This window comes from Castor canadensis, chromosome 4 (assembly GCF_047511655.1).
Source record: "Castor canadensis chromosome 4, mCasCan1.hap1v2, whole genome shotgun sequence".
NCBI lineage: Eukaryota > Metazoa > Chordata > Mammalia > Rodentia > Castoridae > Castor > Castor canadensis.
The window spans coordinates 64726210-64738966 of record NC_133389.1 but is presented as its reverse complement, the minus strand read 5'-3'; the positions used below and the strand labels follow the sequence as shown (position 1 = coordinate 64738966).

The 12757-nt window shown below is 38.6% G+C and overlaps 1 protein-coding gene across 5 annotated transcripts in view; it reads left to right on the top strand.

Annotated features, from left to right (window-relative positions):
- LOC109702382 (piezo-type mechanosensitive ion channel component 2) overlaps positions 1 to 12757 on the top strand; it is a 385390-nt gene that overhangs the window by 57870 nt on the left and 314763 nt on the right. For all 5 annotated transcript variants that reach the window (XM_074070349.1, XM_074070347.1, XM_074070346.1 and 2 more), the window contains exon 2: positions 10057 to 10152. In XM_074070349.1, coding sequence (XP_073926450.1) covers positions 10057 to 10152 — 96 coding nt within the window. The remainder of the gene's footprint in view (positions 1 to 10056; positions 10153 to 12757) is intronic.

Below are 12757 nucleotides of genomic sequence, written 5' to 3'. Positions count from 1 at the left end.
AAAAAATGAAGGGGATAGGAAAGTAAAATGGGTCTTGTCTGGGGTTTGGTACCAGTAGGTGGGGGGAAGACCTAAGGAGAGGGTGAAGGTGGGTGAATATGTTGGGAATATTATGCACTCATGTATGAAAATGGAACAATGAGGTCCACTGGAACTATTCTAAGAAGAGGGGAGGGAGGATAAAGGAGAATGATGGAGGGGGTGAGTCTAACTAAGATACACTGTAAGTACTTTTATAAATGTCACAATGTAGCCCCAGCATAATAATAATATGCTAATAAAATTAAAAATTAAAAAAAGAAAAGAAGCTAAACTTTGGGAAAATTATAGAAGAGTAATTAAAAATAAGATGGAGTTAATAAAGACAGAGTTGATTAAAAAGTCAAAAACTGGGAAAACTGGAATTAAAACATTGTTATAAGTCTAAGCATGATACATAGTTTGTTACTATAAAACAATGTTTTTACTGAGGAAAATAGGCTTTGAATTATTTTCTTTTTTATTGAGCCATAATCTGTGTGTGTGTTTCTGTGGTACAGTGTGGTCATCTGATACATGCACACTGTGTGCAATAATCACATCAGAGCAACAGGTACTTCCATTGCTTCAATCATGAATGGTGCTGGCATGGTAGAGTGGCTCAAGTGGTAGCACGCCTGCCTAGCAAGCATGAGGCCCTGAGTTCAGGCCCCAGTACTGCAAAAAAAGTAAAAATCAACAAATGGCATTGGCAAAGTTGTATATACATATGTAGAAGATCAAACACAGATCCTTTCTCACCACATCCAAAATTCAAGTCCAAGTGGATCAGAGGGCTAAATGTTAAATTTGAAAACAGAAAATTGCTATAAGAAAACATAGAGGAAACTCTTCAAGATACTGATTCAGGTGCTATTTTTTTACATAGCACCCCAAAGGCACAGGCAACCAAAATAAAAACAGACAAATGAGATTATGTCAAACATAGTAAAGCAAACAAAAAGCTTCTGCACAGCAAAAGAAGCAATCAACAGAATTAAGAGACAACCTAAGAAAGGGAGAGAATGTTTGCAAAGTATTCATCTGACAAGGGATTGGTAAACAGAATATGTAACAGACTCAAAAAGCTGAATACAAAAAATTCAATTAAAATGAGCTAAAGAAGGCTGGTAGCATCTCAAATGGTAGAGTGCCCACCTAGCAAGTGTGAGGCTAACCCTAGTGCCACAATAAAATAAAATAAAATAATAAAATAAAATAAAATAAAATAATAAAATAAAATAAAATAATAAAATAAATAAAATAAAACAGTAAAATAAAATGGGTTGAAGAAGTAAACAGACACTTGTCAGAAGAAGACATACAAATCGTTAATAAACAGCTTAATGGAAATTAATTATATTTAAGATTAAGCTAGGTTCTTCATTCTGCTTGTGTGGACCATGAGAGAGGCATATCATAATCTTACTGATTGAATAGTGCTGAATTCTCTACAAGTTAAGAATAAAATTGAAAGGTCCATTCTTCACATGAGAGTAAATGTGTGCATGAAGGATGATTAGTGATTTCTGTATCAGTTACTGCAAAGTAAAATAAGGTAGCAAGACATTAACATGCAGGATCTTCTCTGCCAACATGGATTCTTCTCTTCAGCACCTAACGAAGTCACTAAGGTTAAGGGTGAATAAACTGTAAGCATCTGACCCATTCTCAGCTCATTCTCACTGGTCACCCTGCTCTTGGCAGTGAAAAGAACAGGTTTTATTTTGGTAGGTCACCAGCTGTGGATTTAAATGCAAAGCTCTTTCTACTCATAATTCCGTCCTCCTTCCCTTTCTTCCTCCCTCCCTCCCTCCCATTCTTCCTTCTTTCCTTCCTCTTTTTGCTTTCTTTTTGGTGCTAGGGATTGAACCCAAGGCCTTATACATGCTATACCTGGGCTCTAATACTGAGCTATATCCCCAGCTCCTATAATTTCTAATACACTTTTTCAGATTGATTAAGAATGTACCATGAACCTTTATTTCCTCATTTTCCACCACGAGAAAATCCATGCTGGTATTCTTTTAGATCAGAGGCAATCCTATAACATGAGCAGTGCTGAACTTGAGCCTAAGGAGTTTCGGATTAAATACAAGTTTCTCTGGATAGACTTGGAAAATGGTGCATCACATTAAAAGATTTTTAAAGAGTTTTTGAAAAAGCACTGTTGTTCTTTCTGTAAAATTCTTGAAAACTGTCCAGTGTATCAGGATAAGTTTAGAGATTTTAAGTTCACTTATTAATATTTAACAGTATCTATATGAAAAAGAAAACAGAATTCTACCATTTTATACTCATTAAAAAAGCAATGAAACAGATTCAAGGCCCTGGGTATGATCCTCAGCACTGAAAAAAAAAAGGGCAATGCATTTTTAAACTCACTCAAAAAAATCAAATTAAGGTCTTCTATCCCAGTAGATAACATCTCAAGTTATTTGGGAAAAGTAGAAAATTTAAGCCAATGCTTTTTTTCTCTTGCAGGTAAGACATTTTCACCTAGGTTTTCCTTTAATTAGCTTAAATTTTTATCAAGTTGAATAGTAGTCAGGATTTTCTACTACGATTCGACTCTAACTCCTTATAATTTATAACCATGTAAACTTCATGTTTTCCTTAAGGCTTTATCTTACAACCACATTTTTAAAACTAACATCTTTAATAAAATGAAAGTGCAATGTAATATTTCTTCTTCTTGAGGTATAAGAAGTGCATGAGTGCATCAATGTTTTGTTGATGCTCTTGTCGTAACAGTGTCAGCTTTCATACTCTGGATGAAGATGTAAAGTTAAAACATGAACGATCTGTAAATGTGAGACCATATTTTCTTCTTTGAAAACATCACAAAGATTTGAACATTCTTTTGGTGTGCCCGAAGGATCTGCCGAAGGTGCTATGTGGTGAGAACAGGCGTGGGCGTGCGTGTGCGGCCGTTCTGAATGGCATGGACTGCATCATCTGTTTTGAAGAATTAATGATTTTCATAAGTGTCTGAAAGCAGCACTTGGAGCAAAGTCCTATGGGCACGGAGGTCAGGTAGAGGGAGCACTTGTCCCACAGTCCACTGTTCCAAAGTGTCACTTCCTGGTGGCAGTTTTAACCGGGTGGAAGCATAGCGTCTGATGGGGAAATAGGTTCTACACAAATAGACAATGAATCAGGCAACGTAACAGCCTTTTTCCTGTCTCTTGTTTCTTTGATAGTTTTGCTTCCTCGGGAAAAATCTACGATTGTTTAATTTGTTTCCTGTCCCATTGTAAATACTTTGCAGCTGTTTCTCCCTAGTTTAAAAAATTTATAAAATAACCAAAAAAAGCAATTGGTTGCTTCAGAGTATGAAAGGAAAAATATTAAAAATATAACCCAAAATTTCTAGAGTCACCAAATTGACAGAACTATTTTGTCACTTAACACCAAGGTTGCTTATCCAGAGTAATGTGTCTCTATTTACCGCAGTGGCAACTGTTAAAATAAACAAAGCCCTTGGAGCAAAAGAGAGCATTTATAATGTGCTTAGTGACTCTGAAGGCTCTAAACTCTGAGGTCCTGTTTCCCGTGCTGTTAATGGGGTGCTGTCGTTTGCCCCTGCTAAAGGCACGAAGGAGATAGGAAGTCACATCTTGCTAAAATGTCAGCTCTGAGAGCACTTACTTTCAATAACCTAATCTAAAATTATCACTTGAACTATTATAGAAGGGCAAGTGAAACTGCACATATCTGTGATCACGCTTGCAGTAATAAGGAAATAATTGTGTATGAATCACAACACAAGTATTTTTATAAATGTTATGTGGCCATCTTAACAATTTTGTATTTGCAAGGGATTTCCCCTGTCTCTATTGATAAATTACAACTTGTTCAAGGGAAAGCTATCATTTTTCCTATTTGCAGTTATTTTTTTTTCAAAATGGCATGCCAGCTTTCATCTTTAGAAAAATAACAATTGTTAATGAGGCAAGTGGAAATGTTTACGACTCAAATGGTGGGGGTGATGTTTTATAAAGCACACCAGTTGTTGCATTCAGTGAGTGCTCTAGGCCTGACAAAGGTCTGTATTTGAGAAATTACTGTAAGCTGATGTCAAACTTCTGTGGAAATTCTCTTACATTCTTGGGTGGTTAAAACTAGGAAGTGGAGACTATAGTGTAAAAACAGTAATGTGCTCCTTTGAACACTTTGATCTGTGTCTTTACTGCTCTGTGGGCACTAACATTCTTGAGACAGGGAAGAGGTACAGCTGCTTGATGTGCCCTGGAGAGGGTGGGGACTAGGGGAACACTGTGCAGCCAGAAAATGATAGCTAATTATGAAAAGTGACAAATGTGCTTTGTCTCTGGGTCCTGAACAAAGGCACATCACTCTTGATAAAGGAGCAAGGCTTGCCTTCTAAGGCTTTTGTAGCTTGAATGTGCTGTATTGCCAAGTTCAAAGGCATATTTTGCCCTAGAAGGAGGTAACTCACTTAGATATGGCATTTTATGCCCTCATAAACTTGAATAACTCCTGGGCAGCAGCTTCACACACATCAGGTAGAAGCAGAAAATTCAGGAATTTGGTTGCTTACTGTCATGAGTCAAATGGTTTTATTTCAAATATTTCATGTTGAATTCAGATTTGTGCAAGTGGCTTAATTTTTATTATTCTGTTTTTTAGTTTAGATAATAGTTTTTTGTTGCTACATACAAATTAACCAAACAGGGAGCAGCTTAAAACAGCAGAGGTGGTCTCAGCATTCCTGGGAGTCAGGACCCTAAGTGTCGCTGAGCTGGGTGCTTTGGCTCAGTTTCTCTCATGGGCTATAAGCCAGGGAGGTACACCAGCCAGAGCACAGCCATGCAAGGACTTCATTTCAAGCTGCACAGGTGATTGTTGACTGGAGAGGGCTGACTCTTGGCAGAAAACATCTGTTCCTTTCCACCTGGGCCTCCCCACAAGACAGCTCACCACATGGTGGTCAGTTTCCCTCAGAGTGAGCAGGAGAAGAGAGGGAAGCCCAAGATAGGGCCACAACTGTTTTGCACCTCATAGTCATACCCCAGTAGTTTGAGTGTGTTCTGTTTATTAGAAGCAGGTCACTAAGACCAGCGTACCCTCAAGAGGAGAGGATGACACACATGGGGTAAATACCAGGAGGTAAGGGTTACCAGGGCTCATTTTAAAGGCTGCTCCCCACAACCAAGTCATCCTTGTCTTATTCTTTAGCTTTTTGGACTATGCTGTAAGTGATGGTAACTAAAGGGTGTGGTGTGGGAAAAGAGACTGGCTTCTTTCTCCCACCTCCTAAATTAAGCATGGGAAAATTTCCCAGGATACATATTTCAGTCATGAGGGATATAACACTTTACAGGACAAGGTTATAAAACCTTGAAACAACAAAGCACACACAGTGTTTTTGCCATGTTCAAGGGAGGACCTGGCCAAGCACTGAAGGTGTCTCGAGGGGTCTGAGGCTGTGGGCCTGGCCTCACCAAAGCCTAGACATTTGACTGAAGAGAAAGATATATGCAGTAAGGATGTACTGTGGTGTCGAGGTTGTCAAGGTCATGTATTTCGTGATGACTCAAGAACTAGACTGCTGGGTGTAAACCTCACTGGCTACTTAGCTTGGCCACCTCATGGGCTACTTATTTATGTGTGAAGGAAATAGTCTGTAAAATGAGGACAGTTATCAACATGCATGAAGTGCACAGATCAGAGCATGCCACATAGTAAGCACACAGGAGTAAGCTACCATGAATATAAATAGGTAAGTGCACCATGAGTGCTCTTTAAAATGACAATCACACAAGTCACCTTTATTTTTCTCTTGACCCAGAAATTCAGAGTTAGGTGATTTGGTTGCACTACACACATTAACATTGAAACAAACAACTAGGACCAAAACAAAGAAAACTTATAGTTACTGGATGTTTATTGTAGGCAATGTCATTTTGTGATGATTCTGTGTCACCAGAGATGCCACATGCCTCTATTCCCTGCGTTTTGTTTTAGACATTGATTTAGTTAGATCTTGAGTGCTCCCCAAAGACACATGTGTTAAATAAAGGCTTGGTCCCCAGCCCATGGTGCTGTTGGGAGCTGGTGGAGTTTTTGGATGTGGGGCCTAGTGAAAGAAGTTAGGTTCTTTGCTGCAAAAGGCCCAAGTGATAGGGTCAAGTGACCATAGTCAGAAACCTGTATGCAGAGTAAATCTTTCCTCTTTTTATATTGAGTCTCCCAACTATTTTGTTGTAGTGATGAAAGACCAGCTAACACAGGTGTCCTTAATTTTATTTATTATTTATTTTTATGTTGGGCTGGTTGGGGGTATGTTGAGGCATTTATAAAAGTTCTTACAGTGTATCAAATATATCATAATTGAATTCACCCCCTCCATTGCTCTCCTTTATCCTCCCATTCCTGGAATAGTTTCAACAGATATCATTTTTCCATTTACATACATGTGTACACAGTATTTGCACCATATTCCTGCACCCTTTACCTGCCACCCCCGCCTCCAAGAATCGGTTCAAGTTTTTTATTGCACTTTTATTTAATCTTCCACTTTGTGGGCATGGGTACATGACATGGAACAGACAACCCTGGGCATGTCATGAACAACTGCATGTGGTGCTGGGTGAAAGTGCCCTGGAAGGGTCCCGGGAGGTGTGCCTTTCATTTGCAGCAGGTGTGGTCATCTCAGGTGGTGCAGGAATAAGCTAGCAGAGAGGGCTGGCTGCATTCTGGTCTCAGGGGACATTGGGATAATTACAGTGGGGACAGTGAGTCATGCTGCACCCAGTGAGTGCAGATAACTTAAGTGGGCAACAGCACAGGGTGGGTGCTGGTGGGAAGTGGAACCACAGTTGTCACCAGGAGTCAAGTAGCCTTGAGGCAAGGAGGATCACTCTAGGGGCCACTCCGAGTGAACCCTGGAGGCCTCGGATGGTTTGCAAGGCCTGTGTGATCTGGCTCCTGGAGGTTTCTGCTTGCCTCCTTCGGGGGCCTCTGCTTGGAAGTCTCACCTGCCTGGCATGCTTTTGCACAGGGTCAGCAGCACTCCCAGTTCATTTCCTTCACCTCCTCCACTCTGCAACCAACTCTCACCTTCTCCAAGGCTCTTTTGCTTTTCCTGATGAGTGTTGCAGCCTGCCTTCCCACCCTGCTCCTAGCCCACTGACAGCACTTCCTTCCAGAACACTAGATTTTATTATGGTGACCGTTTATCCTTATCTTCCCACCCAATTGTCAACCTCCACAGCAGTGAGGGACTTTTACTTTTCCATTTTGCTCTGTGTGTATCCCAAGCCTACAACAGGGGCCAACATAGAGCGTTTGCTGATGGAATAAACAATCACAGTCTGAATTTATGTATGAGAAACATCAAGTCTTGCTGAGAAATGAGATTGAATTATTTAACTTCACTGAATTAAAAAAATTAATTCTAACATTTTGGTGGCATCTTTGGGGTTTTTAAAAATATATATATTAGACTATGCATCTGCAACAGACAATTTTATTTCTTTGCAATTTTATGCCTTTTATTTCTTCCTCTGGTTAGGACTTCTGGTTTTATGTTGAATAGAAGTGACACGAGTGAGCCTCCTTGACTTATTCCTTTTTGACTTGGAGGAAAATTTTCAGCTTTTCACTGCTGAGTATGTTATTAGCTGTGACTTTTTCATGATCTGGGCTTCGTGCTCCATCCTTCTGTACTTACTTTGTTGAGAGTTTCAATCATTCAAGGATGTTGAATTTGGTCACATACTTTTTCTGCATCTTTAAGGTGACCTTATGGGTTTTCCCTCATTCTGTTAATATGGTATATCACATTTATGGATTTGTATATATTGAACTATCCTTCCATCCCCAGGATAAAACCCACTTGATTTTGGCGAGTGATCCTTTGGATGTGCTATTGGATTCAGTTTGCTGGTATTGAGGAATTTTGCATCTATATTCATCAGCAGTATTGGTCTGTAGTTTAACAATTCTTTTCTTGTGGTGTCCTTTTCTGTCACTGGCACCAAGGTAATGCTAGTCTCATAAAATGAACTTGAAAGTATTTCCCCTGTTTGGGATTAGTGTTGGTTCTCTTCAAGTAGTTGGTGGAATCTGGCAGTAAGGTCATCAGTTACCAGACTTTGTTGTAATGGGCAACTTTTGTCACTCATCCAATCTCCTTACTCACTTTTGGTCTGTTCATATTTTTTGCTTCTTCATTATTCTATCTCAGTAGGTTGCATATACTTAGGAATTTTCTATTTCTTCTTGTTTACCCAATTTTGAGGAAATATTTAGTCTCTTATGATGCTTTGTATTTCTGTGGTATCAGTGATAATGTCTGCTCTTTTAGTTTTTAGTTTATCTTTTGAAAATTTTTGTTTTTCTTAGAGAATTGCTTATCTTTTAAAAAACCAACTTTAGATTCATGGATCTTATCTATTGTCTGTTGTTACTGTCTCTGTTTCAGTTCTGATTTTTGCCACTTCCTTCCTTCTACTAACTGTGGGCTTAATTTGTTCTACTTTAGTCATTGAGATGCAGCAGTAGATAATTTGAGATCTATCTCCTTTTTGTGTGTGTGCATTTCTAAGCTTCTTTCTTAGACTTGCATTTTCTTCATTCTATAGGTTTTAGTATGTTTTGTGTCTGTATTCATTTGTCTCAATAAATTTTTTAATTTCCTTAAGAATTTCTTCTTTGGCCCTTTGGTTGTTCAGGCCATGTTGTTTAATTTCCATGATTTGTGAATTTTTCAAAATTCCTGTTATTAATTTCTAGTTTCCAAGCATTATGGTTAGTAAATATATTTGATATAATTTCAATCTTCTTAAAATGTTTAAAACTGGTTTTGTTGCATGACAAATGTTTTGTCCTGGAGAATCTTTCATCTGTACTAGAGAAGAATGTGTATTTTGCTTCTGTCAGATGGAATACTCTGTGTACGTCTGTTAGGCTCTTTTAGTCTACATTCAGTGTAAGTCTGATGGGTCCTTACTGATTTTCTGTCTGGGTGATCTGTCATTGTGAAATGGGATATATAACTTCTTACTGTTACTACATTGCTTTCTATCTCTTCCTTTATACTTTTCCTTATTTACTTTACATATTCAGGTGCTTCTAGGTCAGGTGCATGTATACTTATAACTGTTGCATCTGCTTGATGAATTGACACCTTTACCACTGAATAATGACCTTTGTCATGTCACTTTACATTTGAGTTTTGAACTATAATCTACTTTATCTGGTGTAAGCATAGCTACTCCTATTTTTTATTTTCATTTCCATGGAGCATTTTTTTCTATCCTTTCATTGTCAGTCCATGTCTGTCCGTAATGTGAAGTGAGTCTCTTGTAGGAAGCATACAATTGGATTTTTAAAATACCATTTAGTCTTTTGATTGGAGAATTCAATTCATTTACATGCAAGTAGTTTTTGAAAGGTGAGGACTTACTACTGCCCTTCTGTTCACTGTTTTCTGGTTGCTCTTAAGTCCTTTTGTTCTTTCTTCCTCCCTTACTCTCTCCTTGTGGTTTGGTGATTTTTCTCTAGGGTAAGTTTGATTTCATTTATCTCTTGTGAATTTACTATAGGCTTTTTCTCTATGGGCATGATTAAGATTACATAAAACATCTTCTAGTTAAAAACAGACTATTTTAGGCCAGTAAATAGTCTAATTGAAATGTAGTTTCAATTTCATATAACAAGTCTATGTTTTTACTCCACAACTTTATGTTTTTATGCCACATTTATATCCTTTTATATTGTGTTAAAATTACTGTTGCTCTTATTACTTTAAATAGCTTTCTCTTTAACTTTCGGTTTAGATTTTAAGAGCAGGGACTGTGTATTTTAATTTTCAGTTTTACATCATACACCATAATGATGAACATGGAATAAATACTCAGTTTATTATTTTGGGATTGACATATCTATTTAGGAAGTGATGCCATTCAGTACATTGATATCCAGCGCCATTACTCACACTGTGGTTTTGTACCTCTGGTTCTGTTAGCTGTCGTTTTAATGGCATTCTCCCTCTCTTCCTATTTACAGCATGTGCCTTCAGATACAATGGGCTCTCCTTCATCTACCTTATCTACCTCTTGCTCATTCCTCTCTTCTCAGAACCAACAAAAGTGACGATGCAAGGTAAGATAATTTACTATTCCATTACATAGAGTTTATGTAGTCGGAACGTATTTTGTGGAGCTCCATGGATTTTTTTCTTCTCTTTTTGAGACAGGTTCGTATTAAGTAGCCCAGGCTGGCTTGAAATTCTTGATCATCCTGCCTCAGTCTCCCAAATACTGGGATTGCAAGCATGTGCCACCATGCCCACATCCTGGGTTTGTCTTTATTCATTAGGAAAAATGTTTTCTGTGCAGCAAGGGTGGTCCAGCAGGGAATAGGTGCATGTTTTGTACCTTCATACTATTCTCTGTATGGAAGTTCTTATTGGGTCCTTATTAGGAGGTTTGGGAGTATATCTAGGATGTTTTGACGAGTTAAGGATAGTTCAAAGTATTGTCAATAAAATAAAGCAGATGGCATGGGGATGCAGATATGCGTATTGAGTTGTTGGGAAGAGTATGGTATTTGGAAAAGGAAGAGCAATGTCTGAAATGTCTAAGCTATTTACAGGAGAGCTGAGTACAAATTCTGGTCCCTGTCATACTATGTTGTGTTCATACCTCAGTTGAGATTTCTTGAATATGCCTCAATTAGTTAGTGAAAGAGTGTAGTTGGGTTGTAGATGTGGTTTCTAAAGCATGCTCCTGCAAAGTTTTAGATCTTTTTCATTGCCCTACCAGAACCTCCAGGCACAGAAAAAAGAAGTAACTGTGCATTCTGAGCTCTGATTAGGAAGCACAGTCTGTTTTTAAAATTTATTTAAGAATTTCTTCTACAAGTATAAAAACAAAACTACACTGAGTTAGTTTCATAAGTTGTTTCTGTTATACATTGCCATGACAAGAAATAAGGGTTGTTTCAACCACTGTAGGTAAGTGAAATGTGGCTGTGTGTTTCCATGAAAGGAGAGGGAAATGGATTTGACTCAACCTCCATAGTGGCATGGGAAAGACCCTTGGTGGTGATTTCCTTGTTAGGATGGACTCTTTGAAGGAGAAAGAAGCAAAAAGACCACAGCATACACAGAACAGCAAATGGTGACTCCATCTTTCCCATTCTCTTCATTTGTTATTAAATTTAGAAGGTACATTATGATCATTCATCTGAGTAGTCATGGCTCCAGATGCCATGTTGATTTTCCTGTCTCAAGAAGAACCTAAATAATAGCTCTTTTAAGTTACTTAAATGCAATGCTTAATACACAAAGTTAAGAACGGTTGGAGAAATGAAAGTTTATGCTAATCTTTATCACAGCACAAATACATTGTATATGGACTCATTCCTAAGCCAATCAACATAAATAGAATAATTTCTTAATTCACAAACAAGATTATGACATACAGAAAACTCCTATTTCAGGACTTGGAGCTTATTTCTTGAAGAAAGGTTCCCTGAGCATTCAAAAAGCAGTGCTTTTAGAAGTGATTACTTTTACATATTAAACTAAATTATCTGATGCTTTTATATCAAAATAGGCTCTCATTGTTCTCTCTAGAGATCAAGCAACTGGGCTTTTCCCCCTTCACACCTATGTGGCAGCCCCTAAGTTTTCCCATTTTACAAAATCAGGAGCCCTGAATGCGCAACAATTAATAAGTGCCCATCAGTTTAAGCCCAAGTATACTGAGAATTGACACTATCAGGAACACTGCAGGTGCAGTTTAAAATCAAAGGGAAAACATGAATCCTCTGTTGGGAAGAAATAACCAATGTTAATGAGATGTTGTAAGGTCAGGGCACAAACAAAGCATAAAGTTTACAGGTGTCTGCTGGCACCGATCCTCACAGAAGAGGAAGAAAGAAGAGGGAAACCCACATGGATTTTTCCAGCTAGAATCTGGAAGCAACACCATGTTGCATTTCAGTGCCAATAAACATGATTGATAGTCAGCTCATTTATTTGCTTGTTTTTATAATTGCAGGTGGATGACTCTAGGAAGAGATGTCACATATTTCTGAGCACATAGGGCTTGCAATTAGTGTGTTTCTAGGATCTGTATTTAGGTGCATCTTGGGTAAGACATTGCTGTGTGGTGCAAGGTCCTACATGGAGTCCACCCATGCAAGTGGTGGACATGTGGTAGTGGAGCAGTATGGCTTTTTCAGAGACTCAGGTTCAAATGTACTTGGACTAATGAATTTGGGTTCATACATGCTTCTTATGAATCAGTGGACAAGTGCATTGGCAAACTGAAAGGGCTACTACCAGCAAGCTTTGCCTCTGGCATCCACACAGCCTGCACGTGAATTTTGAGTGAATTTGAAATGGTTTCAGGAGGCAATATGGGCAGTATGCTTTGCAGGGACCCTGTGCTGATACAGACCTCCCTGGACTGAAAGGGAGATGCACACATGTGCCCATTGCTCCTGGACACTCTGCCCTCCCTTTGGTTTCATGGGCAGCTTTGGTTGTGTGATTGTGCTTCCTCAGTGATGCACAGAGGTGCCCAGGATATGAAGAATGTTAGTGGTATAACGTAGAGAGTGGTTCTTTGATGTAATTCTTGGGTTGGTCCCCATGGAAAGCTCTTGTTGTTTAGATCAGAAGTGCCAGTCAATTTTGATCTCAGTGCCCCCAGCAGCATGAAGAATATCTGAGTATAAATGATGTTTTCTCCATGCT